The 17,356-nt window shown below is 46.9% G+C and overlaps 1 protein-coding gene across 1 annotated transcript; it reads left to right on the top strand.

Moving 5' to 3' along the window:
* Positions 1–939: 939 nt before the first annotated feature.
* On the top strand, positions 940–17,153 carry MFAP5 (microfibril associated protein 5; the record flags this gene model as incomplete). The annotated part of the gene is made up of 4 exons (XM_082267685.1): positions 940–983; positions 6,016–6,102; positions 7,552–7,625; positions 16,455–17,153. Coding segments are annotated over 4 exons (285 nt in total), but the record flags the coding sequence as incomplete, so codon positions are not given.
* Positions 17,154–17,356: the final 203 nt, after the last annotated feature.

The following is a 17,356-nucleotide window of genomic DNA, read 5'->3' as shown; positions in this document are numbered from 1 at the left end:
TGGTTGAATGGCTAATTGGTCGGTCAGGCATAATCTTTGTGGGTTGGTCAGTCATAATCTTGATGGGTTGGTTGGTCGGTCATAATCTTGGTGGGTTGGTTGGTCATAATCTTGGTTTGTTGGTTGGTCATAATCTTGGTTGAATGGCTAATTGGTCGGTCAGGCATAATCTTTGTGGGTTGGTCAGCCATAATCTTGATGGGTTGGTTGGTCGGTCATAATCTTGGTGGGTTGGTTGGATATAATCTTGGTTTGTTGGTTGGTCATAATCTTGGTGAGTGGGTTCATCATAATCTTGGTAAGTTTTATTGGTTATAATCTTGGTGGGCTGATTGGTCATAATCTTTGTTGATTTGGTTGGTCATACTCTTGATGCTTTGGTTGGTCATAATCTTGGTGAGTTGGTTGGTCATAATCTTGGTGAGTTGGTTGGTTATAATCTTTGTGGGTTGGTTGGTGATAATCTTGGTCGGTTGGTCATAATCTTTGTGGAATGGTTGGTCATAATCTTGGTTGGTTGTTTGGCCGGTCATAATCTTGGTTGGTTGGTTGGTCATAACCTTGTTGGGTTGGTTGGTCATAATCTTGGTTGGTTGGTTGGTCATATTCTTGGTGGATTGGTTGGTCATTGTCTTGGTGAGTTGGTCGGTCATAATCTTGGTGGGTTGGTTGGTTATAATCTTTTTGGGTTGGTTGGTCATAATCTTGGTTGGTTGGTTGGTTATAATCTTTTTGGGTTGGTTGGTCATAATCTTGGTTGGTTGGTTGGTCGGTCATAATCTTGGTGAGCTGGTTGGTCATATTCTTGTTGGGTGGGTTGGTCATAATCTTGGTTGGTTGGTCATATTCTTGGTGGTTTGGTTGGTCATTGTCTTGGTGGTTTGGTTGTTCATAATCTTGGTTGGAGATGTTTAGAAGGTGTAATATTAACCTATCTGTGTTCCAGATGACTCTGCGGATAAAGTGACACCGACCCCTGGAGATTCAGGTAAGCAAATATAACAAATATATAGATAGTGGAAAGAAAATTTGCAGCATGATGCAGATCACATAAATCAGCACACACCACAGAAACAATGCTCAAAGAGCAATACATGGTAGCCAATCAGAAACCCTATCTAGGGCTTTTTCACCCAACCAGCCCATCTGAACCTGGGACATGTGGCTGCTCGAGGCTGTAAACATGGTGATGCTTTGCTTTAAAGTAGAACTATGGAAATAACTTTTTTTTTCATTTTGGATAGAGTAAGCGGGGAATACAACCCCTATAAGATGTTTTTTTTCCCCATCTGTTTCCCATTGAGGAGATTTGGCATGTAAGGTGTCATGCAAGGTGACAAATAAGGTGGCATGCAAGGTGACAAATAAGGTGTCATGCAAGGTGACATGGAAGGTGTCATGTGAGGTGGCATGCAAGGTGACATATAAGGTGTCATACAAGTTGACATATAAGGTGGCATGCAAGGTGGCATGTAAAGTGTCATGCAAGTTGGCATGCAAGATGTCGTGCAAGGTGTCATGTAAGATGTCATGTAAGGTGACAGAAGGTGTCATGCAAGGTGACATAGAAGGCGTCGTGCAAAGTGGTATGTAAGGTGGTATGTAAGGTAGCATGCAAGGTGACATGTAAGGTGACATGTAAGGTGTCCTGTCATGTATGGTGCCATGTAAAAGGTCCTGTATGGTGTCTTGCAATGCATCGCACGGATATGAAGGGTTCCTGTAAGTTCTCAAGTAAAGTCATTAGGTATTGATGCTGGCAATGATCCCTAGAGGGAAATAAGAACACAGAATGGGATTGGCTGACCTGCGTCTTTTGATGCTTTTGCTGATATAACTCATCCAGACCTCAAGCAGCTCACAAGTCGCAGGTGGCCCCGCCTCCCCATAATGTGGCTCCACCTTCTGCAGGTGCTCAGTGATTTTCTATCTGAAACCTGCTGGATCTCCTGCCAGCGTGACACCAGACAGGCCATGCCTAATGCCCAGAGGGGGCGCCGTCACACCCGTCCAACTTGTATTTATTTATTCATTCATTTATTCATGTAAAACCTTTATCCCAAATGAAAAATCTGTTTGCTGTAACTGGTTATAAAGTGTTAGAGTTATTGCTTCAATTTTTTAGTGTATCTAAATCTTCTTAGAACATTAAACACTCCCCTCCCCCCCAGACTGACGATGCTGCTGTCCAAAGGTGCCCCCTCTGCTCCTTCATCCAGAGTGAGGGCACTCTAATACAGGAGGTGTGTTAATGGTCAGATCACCAGATGAAAACGAATGCAGCCACCACATCTAATGATTGCTACAATATATTACATTTCTGTTTTTGGGTTTAAAACGGCTTTCATTTTCTGTGTGAAGATATTTGTAAATTCACCACTAGAGGGAGCTCTATATTTGCCAGTTCTGGAGGATTTGACCAGGCCATTTTTTGCGATTCGGCACTGCATTATTTTAACAGAAAACTGCGCGGTCGTGTGACGCTGTACCTAAATAAAATAATGGCTTCCCCCCCACAAATAGAGATTTCTTTTGGTGGTATTTGATCACCTCTGCGATTTTTATTTTTTGCGCTATAAACAAAAAAACTGCAAAAACATTCCCAAAAAAAAAATAATACAAAATCGCATTTTTTCATCCTTTTAGGTCAATTTGTATTCTGCTACATATTTTTGGTTAAAAAAAAAATCCCAAAAAGCGTATTTTGATTGGTTTGTGCAAAGGTTATCGTGTCTACAAACTAGGGGAAAGATTTATGTCATTTTTATTTATTTATTTATTTCATTTTACTAGTAATTGCGGCGATCAGTGTGAGTCTAGGGGGTGCTTTCTAACTGTATGGGGGATGGGCTTGTGAAATGACCATAGAGAAGTGTGGTCTTATATAGAAGGATCACAGGCGCTCTGTGATAATTTCAGAGAGAAGAATGGTCAGCTGTGTTTACAACAGCCGACCGTCCTTCTCTCTCAGCGGGGAGCGATCGCGGGTGCCCGGCGGCAATAGCGGCTGCTGGTCCTGTGGATCGGCATCCCCGCTGCCTAGTGGGGGCAGAAGCATGCCGCCGGCAGCACACGCTTGACCCCCCAGCACCATTCCCATAAACCGACGTACCCCTACGTCGTTTCTCACAGCTGAGCCAGCCTGCCGCAGTAAATATGCGGCGGGCGGTTGGCAAGTGGTTAATTATTTTACAACAGCAGCGCGTATATATGCGACAGCAGGGATGGGGGGCCTTAATGCCCAAACACCACATACACTATATTGTCAAAAGTATTGGGATGCCTGCCTTTACACGCACATGAACTTTAATGGCGTCCCAGTCTTAGTCCGTAGGGTTCAATATTGAGTTGACCCACCATTTGCAGCTATAACAGCTTCAACTCTTCTGGGAAGGCTGTCCACAAGGTTTAGGAGTGTGTCTATGGGAATGTTTGACCATTCTTCCAGAAGGGCATTTGCAAGATCAGGCCTGGCTCAAGGTCTCTGCTCTAATTCATCCCAAAGGTGTTCTATAGGGTTGAGGTCAGGACTCTGTGCAGGCCAGTCAAGTTCCTCCACCCCAAACTCACTCATCCATGTCTTTATGAACCTTGCTTTGTGTACTGGTGCGCAGTCATGTTGGAAGAGGAAGGGGCCATCCCCAAACTGTTCCCAGAAAGTTGGGAGCATGAAATTGTCCAAAAATGTCTTGGTATGCTGATGCCTTAAGAGTTCCCTTCACTAGAAATAGGGGGCCAAGCCCAACCCCTGAAAAACAACCCCACACCATAATCCCCCCTCCACCAAACCAGTGCACAAAGCAACTTCCATAAAGACATGGATGAGTGAGTTTGGGGTGGAGGAACTTGACTGGCCTGCACAGAGTCCTGACCTCAACCCGATAGAACACCTTTGGGATGAATTAGAGTGGAGACTGTGAGCCAAGTTTTCTCGTCCAACATCAGTGCCTGACCTCACCAATGTGCTTCTGGAAGAATGGTCAAACATTCCCATAGACACTCCTAAACCTTGTGGACAGCCTTCCCAGAAGAGTTGAAGCTGTTATAGCTGCAAAGGGTGGGCCAACTCAATATTGAACCCTACGGACTAAGACTGGGATACCAATAAAGTTCATGTGTGTGTAAAGGCAGGCGCCCCAATACTTTTAACAATATAGTGTGTATGCAACTCTTTTGGGACTCAATTGGGAGTCACTCGAACATGCTCCTGATGACATCAGCACTGTGCAGCTAATCACTGGAGCCTACTGGCCTCAGGCATCATAACTGTCTCCTGAAGCATGTATCATTGTATCAGGTCTGCAGTCTGTGACCATCTCCTGTATCATTCCTACAGTTTATGACAATCTCTTGTATCATGTCTGCAGTCTCTGACCATCTATTGTATCATTCCTGTAGTCTCTGACCATCTCCTGTATCATGTCTGCAGTCTCTGACCATCTCCTGTATCATGCCTGCAGTCTCTGACTATCTCTTGTATCATGTCTGCAGTCTCTGACTATCTCTTGTATCATGCCTGCAGTCTCTGACTATCTCTTGTATCATGTCTGCAGTCTCTGACCATCTCTTGTATCATTCATCAAGTCTATGACCATCTCTTGTATCATGTCTGCAGTCTCTGACCATCTCTTGTAACATTCATCAAGTCTCTGACCGTCTCCTGTATCATGTCTGCAGTCTCTGACCATCTCCTGTATCATGCCTGCAGTCTCTGACTATCTCTTGTATCATGTCTGCAGTCTCTGACTATCTCTTGTATCATGCCTGCAGTCTCTGACTATCTCTTGTATCATGTCTGCAGTCTCTGACCATCTCTTGTATCATTCATCAAGTCTATGACCATCTCTTGTATCATGTCTGCAGTCTCTGACCATCTCTTGTAACATTCATCAAGTCTATGACCGTCTCTTGTATCATGTCTGCAGTCTCTGACCATATCTCAATATCATAAATATTGTCTTTGACTATATATCCTGTTGTATGTCTGCTGACTCTGTCTGGCAGTTGTGTGGTTAGGCCACCAGATGGAGCCATCCCCTTGGATATTTTTTGCCTAGTGCCCTCCCCCCTGCAGATGGCACTATAACCCTCTGGTTCCAATCAAAGCGGTGTCCCTCGAGAAAAGAATATTACAGACATGGGCGTCCACAGAACTTTTTTCAGGGAGGGGCATGTGCTGTGTAATTTGGCCCCTTCTATTACCTAAAATACCTGGCTGATCCTGCCTGTCTATGTCCTCCCCTCTGTAAACTGACCACTGAATATCATGGCTGCTGAGCCCAGACACCGTGGTCAGTCTAAGTACCTCCTTCATCCACAGCCCTCTTGTCCTCCTCTGTCCTCTCTCCCTTCCTCCCTCCCTGCTCCTGTGTCAGTGCCCCTCCCCTCCTGCTGCTGTAGTTTCATTTGAAGTTTCATATCCTTTCTACAGTCTGTTTATTAATCCTGTGTGCCCCCTGTGTCTGTGTTTTATAAAAAACAAGCTGCTCTTTACCAGTTTTCAGAGCGCCGATCACATGACCCGCCGCCTCTCTCTTCCTCTCCTCCTCCCTTCCCAACTGACGTCAGCGGGGAATCTTAGGCTCCGCCCACTGCAGTCAGCTGTCAGACGGGGAAAGGAGAGAGTTGGCGGGTCACGTGAGTGGCGATTGGCGCTCCAGACACAGGGGCACACAGGATTCATAAACAGACCAGACAGGATGGTATAAAGTGGCTTAACAACCACTTTAAAGGGTAAGTTGATATTCCAGTGGGGGGGGGGGGGGGGGGACTTGCCCCCCCCTTGTGGACGCCCATGATTACAGAGAGTACAGAAATGTTTTTTTTTTTCACTGGGAGATTAGCAACGGCAGCCGATTTATTTATTACAGGTGATTCCATTGTTGTTTGCAAATATTTTCAAGTACAATTTTTTTGCTGCCATGGATGAATGGGACTCACGAGCTGGGAGGGGTCTTCCCTATGTGTCAGGTTGAGTCCCCAATCCTGATCCTTTCTCTCTCTCTTTCTGGCAGGCTGTAAGGAGGTTGAGTATCCCTGCACTCGGGTGTACTCCGTACAGAAGCCGGTCAAGCAATGCATCAGCTACTTGTGTGTCACCAGGTACGGACCCATCCCTTTAAACCCAGCTCTGCTAGGAGAACAAGCAATTGCTACTAGAGTTGTAATTACCCCAGGCACTTTAAAGGTGAACTCTGGCAGGCTGATAAAAATCCCCTTTTGGTGGTTTATTCCCCCCCCTCCCCCCATATAGTAACAGATCTTATACTCACCTCATAAAAGGGGGATAAAACAGAAAGAAAAGAAATATTTGACTTGCTCCTCACTTTCTCCGCAGTCTGTGCTTTCCTCCACTCAGAGGAGTAACTAGAACGTTAAGGGCCCCGGTGCAAGAAACCAGGAAAGGCCCCCTGACCAACTGGGACCTCTCCATCAGTCTTGGGGCCCTTTCCATTGGACTTTGGACCCTTTCCTCTGGTCGGAGGGCCATTCCCTTCAAGCCTGGGTCCCTTCCCTCCTGACCAGGGCTCTTCCTACTTCTGTCATGGGGCCCTTTATAAGACCTGGTTCACACTGCTGCAGGTTACCATGCGACTTACGACACATAAAGTCATATGACAGGTCAACATACATTCATTTCAATGGGTGGCGCCTTAATCAATGCGGCTCAACTCACAGCAGCAACCACAAAAAAAGATTCCTGCATTAGCTTTCTGCAACTTTGGTGTGCCAAAGACCACAAAGTTAAATAATAAAAGTTTCACAAAAGTAAGAAAGAAATCTCAAGCAAGTTGCATGACTTTGGGGGTTCCAACAGTGTGAACCAAGCCCATGTTCTGCAGCAGGCCCCCTTCCTGCCGTCTTGGGGCCTCCCCACAGTGGCTTAATGTCAGTGCGACCACTGCAACCCTGGTAGTTCTGCCATTGCCTCCGCTCCCACTGCAGCTCCGGATGAACCCTTGATGTCCTTACATACAGTGCAGAACCATTGCAAGTAAAGCCAATGCGTTTAGAGGGACTTACCTCCCCCTTCTTCAGGGCCTTTGCTCCACAACACGCCGGAATGCTGTAGATCCACGCTCATCAAATTTATTGTACCATCTCAGAGCCCAACCATTCTCTAAAAAATACTACCCTGAAGGGGGAGGCAGTTCCCCTAAAACGCCTAGGCCCTATTTGTATTCTTTTATCTTAAATGCTCCTCTTCAATGATCCATCAGAAAGTTACCAGCCCTAAACCCTAACAGAGTCTATCACCTACCACCTACAGTTGGGGTACAACTCATTGGAAGCGATTTCCTCTGTACCCTTCACAAGGGAGACCCGTCACCAGGCAGCTTCCAGCGGCACAACCCCAGCACTGCCTCCCCCTCCCTCCCCCAAACTTGTTAGCACATGAGCACTCTATTAAGAGATCTATTAATAAATACAGAGCCGCCATCAATTGTGTTTTTCATAGGAGTGTGGAGCTCATATTTAATTATTATGTTGAATAGGGTCCAATTATCAGCGAGTGTATCGGCACTGACTTTTTGTATTCTCTTTCGGCAGTGTACGTCGGGTATACATGGTGAATAAAGAGATCTGTAAGCGGGTTATGTGTAAGGAGCATGAGTTTATGCAAGGTAAGTGCTGCTTGTTATAGCCGGCAGGAAATTGGCAATTTTACTCTGTTTCCAAATCTTGGTAAAATGTGCAATGCACAATGCGCATTTGGGTGCCATTGTTCCTAATGGCACCCCAAACATGGAGTGATTTTGTCGTGTTTTTCGTGTGACATATTGGGAGGCAATCGTGGCAAAATGCACAAAGCTCATCACCCAAAAAGATGAATGAGCTTCTTTTGCACAACAAACGCGCATAGGGCAGCCTGTTAAAGTGAATGGGCTACCCATCGAGCGACACACTAAATTGCATGAAAATCACAATATATGAACAAGGCATTAGAATAACCTATGTTTGCTTTCCACAAAAATCAATAAATGATTTTGTAGAAACTCCCTTCTTTATTTCGTCCATTCCTGCCTGTCGGCTCCTTCCCTGCCAGAAGCCCGATTTGTGGACATTCCTATTGTTGAGCTCAGTTGCCAACGCCACCTGTTCAGTAAGCTAGTTAGTTGTTCCTGTTGGGTGTGCTGACATCAGTCCAACAGATGAGTCTCGGAGAATGCCCTGTGCTGCTTATGTGTGTTAGTGGGAAACAAAGGCGAGAGCTGGCATGCCCCCTCCCCCTCCATCGCCTTTGACTACAAATTGTTAGTGCTTCCACCTATACTCTGCCTTGAGTGCACCTCTGGATAATTTTCATGCAGTCACCCTGGCACCCCCCTAATCTCTGCATGCATTGTAAGGATGCTGATCTTGGGTGAGTGACTGATGATGGCAAGCGCTGTCAATTTACGTTAACTGATTATTTGTCTCCTGCAAAGCAGCATGGTCAGACAGAAGTCGTTTGGGGGGCGCACAGTTGACCACACATGCTCTGTATCCACTGCACCTATAAAAACAAGACAAAGTGCTACATGCATGCATACATTTCAGGACTTTAATGGGTACTTTTTACCTGACAAAGTATTTGTACCTCAGTACAACCACTCCTGAGATTTACACATGTAGCACTGTCCCCGTAGGGCTTGCTGTGTGATGACTTGTTGGGCCTGCTCTGATTACCTGCAGACAGTCACTTAAGGACAGTTCACATATCCTCTCCTTACTCCCAATGGCTAGTTACTCAATAAACAGTCCAGAGTTTTGTGTTTGGTATTTATTGTGGAACTTGGATGGGAAAAGGGAATAGTGGGATACTCCAACTTGAACTATTTACAGTTGATAAGGACAACTCTCACTTGGCCTCACCAGGCTACTTATGGAAGCAGTTACACTGCTTTAACCATCCTGCCATGGGTATGGAAAGGGTTATGTCTCCTTGCTCTTTCTCCAGCAACAGACTTGGTGAACTACATTATCTTCAGGACACTCTCTAGCATCCCATTTACTGACATCCGTCCATTGACTCTTCTAGCTGAAGGGATGGTCCCCTCAGAACAGGCCCCTTGACACAGATACAGACTCACTGTATGAAGAATCAGATCCTTTCCAGTGTCTCCCTTACAGTCAGCTCTGCAGGATCTCCAGGTTCAGTTACTCTCTACTCTTTAGGCCCTCAGGTCGACCACCTGAGGCTGCATGGCAACCTCTACAGAGGAGGAGGCTGTCAAGGGTCTGTGGTAGTGAGCCCTTATAGATCCCCAGCTCAGGATTCCCCAGGGCGCAGAGTCTAAGCCCCAGCCTGCTTCTTCACCCTTGCCCCTGATGGTGGGGATGGACTTGCAGCAGACTGGAACCAGGTCGCGGCCCCCAGGTAGGCCCAGCTGAGAATGTGGAGACCGCTGGCGTGTGCAGGGTAAACAGGAGACTATAAGGAGATCCAAGAGACAAGCCGAGGTCAGGACAGGCAGCAGACAAACGTAGATGGAGAAACAAAGCCGGGTCGGTACACAGGAGATCAGATACAATAGCCAAGGGATATACGGATGGGAGCTCAGAGAACAGGGTTGTTGCTCAAGCAAGGAACAGTGCACTGAGCCTGTGTATATATAGGGAAGCAAACAGGGAGGTGACCCAGGAAGTAATTGACAGAAACAGGATATAACCCACAGTGGAGCAGGCGACACCCATAGGAAACAGAGAAGCCCAAACACCACATGTGAAGGGAGGCAAACAGAAGCACTGCAGCAAGGAGGTAAGAATATACAGACAAAACTATAGGCTAACTTGTGACAGTACCCCCCCCCCCCTCTTATGGGGCCTCCCCATTCGTTTGGGCCCAGCCTTGAGAGGAAACTTCTGATGAAAAAGTTTCACCAAACGAGGTGCAGAAACATCAGTGGGAGGAATCCAACATCTCTCCTCAGGACCATATCCTTTCCAGTCCACTAGATACAAGAGCCTCCCCCTGGAGAATTTGGAATCCAAGATTTGCTTGATTTCGTACTGATCCGAAGTACTGGCTATTGGAGAAGGACGACGAATAGGACGAGAAAACCTATTGATGATGTATGGTCTCAGGAGAGAAACATGGAAAACATTGGGGATTTTTAGATGTCACGGGAGACGGAGCTTAAAAGCGACAGGGTTAACCTGGCAGAGGATTGTAAAGTGACCAATGAAACGGGGAGCAAACTTCATAGAGGGTACCCTGAGACGGATATTCTTGGTAGAGAGCCAAACCTTATCACCAGGGAGAATTTTGGGGCTCGCACTGCGATGACGATCTGCAGCTACCTTGTACCTGGAAGCCGCCATATGTAAATTCTTGGAAACATCTGCCCAGATAGAATTGAGAGACCGTTGCACCTCTGCGGCCGCCGGCACTTCAGCAGAGATCGGAACAGGAAATGGTACTGAAGGATGGCGGCCAAATACAGTGAAGAAGGGAGACTCACCAGTGCTGGCATTAGCATGGTTATTGAGGGCAAATTCTGCCCAGGGTAAAAGGTCTACCCAATCATCCTGATGGGCAGAAATGAAGGCACGAAGATACCGTTCCACATTCTGGTTAACCCTTTCCGTTTGACCATTTGACTGCGGATGAAAAGCTGAGGAGAAATCCAACTTGATTCCAAATGACGTGGCCAGGGCTCTCCAGAAGCGGGCCGTAAACTGAACTCCTCTATCTGAGACAATGTGTGAGGGCATACCATGGAGACGAAAGATTTCCCTAATGAAGATGGAAGCCAAAGTGACAGCAGAGGGTAGGCCTGGAAGTGGAGTTAAGTGACACATTTTAGAAAACCTGTCCACCACCACCCAGATAACGGTGGAGCCCGCTGATGGGGGTAGTTCAGATATAAAGTCCATAGAAATGCAGCGCCACGGTACATCTGGAACAGGTAGAGGTAACAGGAGACCTGCTGGAGCTGAAGTAGAAGACTTAGACTGAACGCAAATGGAGCAAGCCTGGACATATTCCTCAACATCCTTTCCGGAGTGAGGGCCACCAGTAGTAACGCAGCAGGAAGGCACAGGTGCGTTGCACACCAGGATGTCCAGAGAGTTTGGAATCATGTGCCCATTTGAGAAGCTTGGGGCGAAGGGAGGGCCTCACAAAAGTCTTTCCGGGAGGGATACGTGGAGACTGAAGTTGAGTGGAGGCCAGGAAACAATTGGCAGGAATAATATGTTCAGGTTCAATATGACACTCTGAGTCAGCAATGTCAAATGATCTGGACAAGGCATCCGCACGAGCATTCTTGGAGCCAGGCCGGAAGGTGATGTCAAAATTAAACCTGGCAAAAAAGAGAGCCCATCGTGCTTGCCTGGGATTTAAACGTCGGGCGGACTGCAGATACTGGAGGTTCTTATGATCGGTATAGATCAGAATACGATGGGGAGACCCCTCCAGTAGATGTCGCCATTCTTGCAGTGCCAGCTTGATAGCCAGAAACCGATCCCCGATGGTATAGTTTTTCTCTGCATCAGAAAACTTCTTCGAGAAAAAGGCACAGGGGCGGAGCTTACTGTCATGTCTTTGGAGAAGGACGGCTCCCACTCCCAAGGACGAGGCATCTACTTCCAAGAAGAAAGGCTGAAGAATGTCAGGACGTTTGAGAATAGATGCCGATAGGAAGGCCGCTTTGAGCTTGTGGAAAGCCTTGACAGCTTCAGGAGGCCAGGTTCTGGCATTGGCACCCTTCCGGGTCAAGGAGGTAATGGGTGCCACCAGAGAGGAGTAATCAGGGTTGAACTGGCGATAGAAATTGGTGAATCCCAAGAACCGTTGCGTTGCTTTTAGACCAGAAGGCTGAGGCCAGTTGGAGATGGCCTGAAGTTTGGCAGGATCCATAAGCAGCCCTTTATCTGTGACTATGTAGCCTAGGAAAGGAACTTGGGTTTGCTCGAAGAGGCACTTCTCCAACTTCACATACAAGCGGTGGTCCTGAAGATGTTGAAGAACCGTACAAACATGCTGGCGATGAGTGTTCAAATCTGGAGAAAAGATGAGTATGTCATCCAGATACACGATGACACAAACATATAGGAGATCAGAAAAAATTTCATTAACAAAGTTCTGGAAGACAGCTGGGGAGTTACACAAGCCAAAAGGCATTACAAGATATTCATAGTGCCCATCTCTGGTGTTAAAAGCGGTTTTCCATTCATCCCTGCCTCGAATCCTAATCAAATTGTATGCTCCACGGAGGTCCAACTTGGTGAAAATATGAGCATCTCGTAGCCTGTCAAAAAGTTCGGAAATCAAGGGTAACGGGTACCGATTCTTAATGGTTATGGCGTTGAGACCTCTATAATCAATGCAGGGCCAGGGTGTACCATCCTTTTTCTCCACAAAGAAGAACCCAGCCCCAGCAGGAGAATTGGATTTACGTATAAATCCTTTCTGCAGATTTTCCTGGATGTACTTGGACATGGCTTGGGTCTCCGGGATGGAGAGAGGGTAGACTCTACCTCGGGGTGGTGAAACCTCGGGTTGGAGGTCAATCGCACAGTCGTAGGGACGATGAGGAGGCAAACTGTCAGCAGCTTTTTTGCAAAAGACATCTCGGAAGGCCAGATACTGCCGAGGAAGGATTGGAGAGGTAGAGACCTCAGCCACAGGTACACGGAGAGGTGGAGACACCTTAGGGAGACAGGCCTGATGGCATTGCGACCCCCAAGATAACACTTGGCCAGAGTTCCAATCCAAATAAGATGAGTGTTTCTTCAACCATGGAAGTCCAAGAATGATGGGACTAGAAGACTTGGGAAGTATCAGGAAGGAGACTTCCTCCCGATGAAGAACACCGACATGCATGGTGATGGAGGCTGTTCTGAAGCGTAGGGGTCCGAAGGCCAAGGTAGAGCCATCCACTGCCGAAACAGCTAGAGGCATAGCCAGGGGAACTAGAGGAATGCCCAGTTCAGTGGCCAAAGACTGCTCAATGAAATTCCCGCTGCTCCAGAGTCTACATATGCAGAAACTTGATAAGAATTTAGGGCCCAATGAATAGAGACGGGTATAACAAATCGAGGGTAGGTGGCAGAGTTCAGATTCTGGTCTAGATCGCTTCCCTCTGAGCGGCCTAGACCCGAGAGTTTCCCGGACGGACGGGGCAGGATTTTATCATATGACCACCAGCTCCGCAGTAAAGACACAGGCCGAGTCTCAGGCGACGGGACCTCTCTTGTGGAGCGAGGCGTGTCCGGCTTAATTGCATGGGTTCTTCAGAAGCCAATACTGCGGGAGAGATGGGTTGTTCCGGAATGTTCTGGACAACAGGAGCAATAATTTATTAACTTTTTAAGCACAATTAATTTTGCTGTTCATAGCGCTGCACTACTTGACACACAACAGGAGCAAGGTGACCCAGTGGGGGGTGACGTGACACAGTCCTTTCCAGATCTCGCTCCTGGAAGCGGACATCAATTTGGATGCTAAGGGAAATCAAGCCATCCAAGGTGGTGGGTACAGTTCTGCCAGCTAGTTCGTCCTTAATACGATCTGCAAGACCTTGCCAAAATGTTGCAGTAAGAGCCTCGTTGTTCCATGCCAGTTCCGAAGCCAGGGTGCGAAACTGAACTGCATATTGACCAACAGTCATGTTTCCTTGACGAAGACGAAAAAGGGCTCCAGAAGCAGATGAGGCCCTGCCAGGCACATCAAAGGTATTACGGAAAGCTTGTAGGAAGGCAGAGAGACTGGAAACGGTAGGATCTTGATGCTCCCACAGCGGCGAGGCCCAAGCCAACGCTGGTCCCGACAGGAGTGAAATCATGTACGCCACCTTGGAACGATCAGTAGAAAAGTAATGGCCTGCTAGCTCGAAGTGGATTGAGCACTGATTGATGAATCCCCGACAAGCTTTGGGGTCCCGAGAGAAGCGAGATGGCGGAGGCAGCTGGAGTTTTGCAGGACTGACCTCTGCTGGAGGGATTGCGGAAGCGGAAGCAACAGGGGCGGACACAGGAGCTGGAACGGAGGAAGCGGGAGTAGGAACAATCTGCAGCTGATCCAAACGGGAAGAAAGAGCCTGCAGACACTGCATAATCTGTTCTTGATAAGCCTGCTGAACGTTAACTCTCTGTTCCAAACTCTGAAGTTGATCCTGAAGTGGCTGCGGTGTCTCCGACGAGCTCATGGCTTGAGCAAACTGTCAAGGGTCTGTGGTAGTGAGCCCTTATAGATCCCCAGCTCAGGATTCCCCAGGGCGCGGAGTCTAAGCCCCAGCCTGCTTCTTCACCCTTGCCCCTGATGGTGGGGATGGACTTGCAGCAGACTGGAACCAGGTCGCGTCCCCCAGGTAGGCCCAGCTGAGAATGTGGAGACCGCTGGCGTGTGCAGGGTAAACAGGAGACTATAAGGAGATCCAAGAGACAAGCCGAGGTCAGGACAGGCAGCAGACAAACGTAGACGGAGAAACAAAGCCGGGTCGGTACACAGGCGATCAGATACAATAGCCAAGGGATACACGGATGGGAGCTCAGAGAACAGGGTTGTTGCTCAAGCGCACTGAGCATGTGTATATATAGGGAAGCAAACAGGGAGGTGACCCAGGAAGTAATTGACAGAAACAGGATATAACCCACAGTGGAGCAGGCGACGCCCATAGGAAACAGAGAAGCCCAAACACCACATGTGAAGGGAGGCAAACAGAAGCACTGCAGCAAGGAGGTAAGAATATGCAGACAAAACTATAGGCTAACTTGTGACAGAAGCAGCCGCCCCCTCCCTCCGGGACTCCACTCTCCAGCTAAAAGACCCCAAGCACATGTGCTCTTGGCTCAGTATCCCAGCATGCACCGAGGCACTTTCCTCTGCCAATCACCAAGGCTGTACTAAATGCCTGTGCAGTCATTTGCCAGGTTTCCTCCAACTGTCCAATATGCCTCCCTATTGGACTAGTGTGAAAATTTTTAGACAAACTGAGCTGCACCTGAGCACAATGACCTTACTAGCAAATCCTGCTCTCTGTTAGGCAGAGAACAATATAGATTTACTTGTCAATACTTCTGGTAAGCAGAAAAGATCCAAAACTATACTTTCTCTCTAGCACCTACCTAGGAGGGTGCTACACACAGCTCTACCATGCAGCACAAGCCAACATGGTGACCTGACTTTTATGTAACACAGATTGTTCACCTTCCCACCCCCATCCTGTGGCTGGGCAGTGAAGGAGCAGCAACAGGCTAAAAAAGTCATGTATCTGTTATCCCCTTATGTCAGCATGTTCCCTGTCAGTAAATGTAAATGCAGGCAGCTTATTGGCTCCTAGTGCTGCCTCTCCCAGTTTGAGTGTTCTTGTACAACAATGAATCAAGTTCAGTTCCTTAAATGCTTAATTCCTGTTCTGGGAGTTTGGCGAGGAAGCCCTGTGATGACTTTGAGCTTCTAGTGGGTTGTCTCTTCAACAACATGTGCCTGAGTGACCAATCAGCAGCACTGTTGGGTGGGAGAAAAGGAAGTGTGTCAGAGGCTCCTACTTACCTGGAAGTACCCTGTATTTTTATTTGTTTTTGTTGCCCGAACCAAGAACCTTGAAATCAAAGAGGATTAATGGGCTGTTGGTGGAGTTGGCATTAAAGTGCACTTGTTGTTTTGCCCCACTTGAAGAAAGCACAAGGTCCCTCTACGAAGGGGTACAGATGATGATGGATGAAAGGGAAAGCCTTTTTAGTCTTTGACCATCGACTCCTTCGTCTTTGTGTTGCCCTCTGTTAGGGCACCATGAGCTCAGGTTTGGTTGGTTGCAATCCAGTGCGTGTATTCGTTTTTTCTCCAGCACCTCCTGTAGTCTGAATAACTGCTTACATATACTGTACCCGGGTGAAGTTCTTATAGGTTGACGTTGATAGAAACAACAAGTTTTCCTGCAGTTGAGACATGAGTAGCTATGCATCCACCTAGGAAGGAGCATGTATGGCCCATGAGGAACAGTCTGTATTACCAAGAATGGGCTACTAGTGGGGTTGGCATTGAAATGCACCTGTTGTTTTGCCCCACTTGGAGAAAGCACAGGGTCTCTCTACACAGGGGTACAGATGATGTTGCATAAAAGAAAAAGCCTCTTTTGTCTTTGACCATCCACTCCTTCCTCTTAGTGTTCCCCTCTGATAGGGCCTCAGGTTTGGTTGGTTACAATCCAGGGCGTGTATTAGTTTGTTCCTAAGCACTTCCTGTAGCCTGAATATAGCCTATACTGTACCTGGATTTGACATTGGTAAAATGTAGGAAAATGTTTTCCTGCGGCTGGGATATTAGTAACTATGCACACACCTAGGAAGAAGCATGTACGGCCCATGAGGAGCAGTCTGCATTATCATGAATGTGGCACTGGTGGGGTTGGCATTAAAGTACACATGTTGTTTTGTTCCACTTGAAGAAAGCATGGGGAACTGTCTGCATTGCTTCCAGTTTTGATCCGCACCTCACTGTGTGTTTTTTTTTTTTTCCAACATAGATGAGAAGTGTCGCCAGCTAGCCGGACTACCGCCACGGCACCTCCCGCCACCAGAGGAAGAGACTGTGAATGGAAATTAAGCAAACTAAGACTGCAATGAACCTCAATTATAACCTCACCCAGTATTATAAAGCCCAATCCTGTGCCCCAGTTTAAAGAGCACTGACTTTAGATTAAAGAATTACACTTTTATATCCTTATACTCCCTTGTTCCTTAGTAGTAGTATTAAGCCCATGTTGTGGATTATTTACTGTGGCCAGCCTGGCATTTGGTGACAACCAGTGGCACTATGGGGTTGACGATGGAACAGACAATTTTGCCTGCAACTCCTTTCATTAAATGCCGTCTATATGGAGTCACATTCAGTCATGACCGATAGTACTAAGAGTACTGCTGACTGGTGCTTAATCATTCACACACACAGTGGGAATCTGTTATAAGAGGCCTATGGGGAATTGTTGATTGCAGGGTATGCCCACCCTCTGAAATGCGTAGGCTTCCATTGCCGACCTCCTTCTTAAAATGCTAGTTTCCTTGCTGTAGTGCTAATCACTGTTACAAGGTTAACTTGTACAGTCTGAGTAATCACTGGGGAGTGGAGACTGAGGAAATTTTTTCACCTGTCTGCAACAGACTGATGGCATGATTCCCTCGGGTTCTTAAGCTCTGCTTTAACACTGTGGGCTGGGGCTCAAAATGTTTTTGTAATAATAACAGTAAATATATATATATATATATATATATATATATATATATATATATGTATATATATATATGTATATTATACTATTGATATATATTGTAACGATTTAGAGATTTAATCATTCAGACTTTTTAGATTATTAATGCAAGACAACGCAACAGGTTAATTTTAAGGCCCCCTTTCCCAACAGTACATACA

The sequence above is a fragment of the Pelophylax lessonae genome (assembly GCF_965119305.1).
Source record: "Pelophylax lessonae genome assembly, chromosome: 9".
Taxonomy (NCBI): Eukaryota; Metazoa; Chordata; class Amphibia; order Anura; family Ranidae; genus Pelophylax; species Pelophylax lessonae.
Note: the sequence above shows the minus strand (reverse complement) of the source record. Positions and strands in the feature narration are given on the sequence as shown.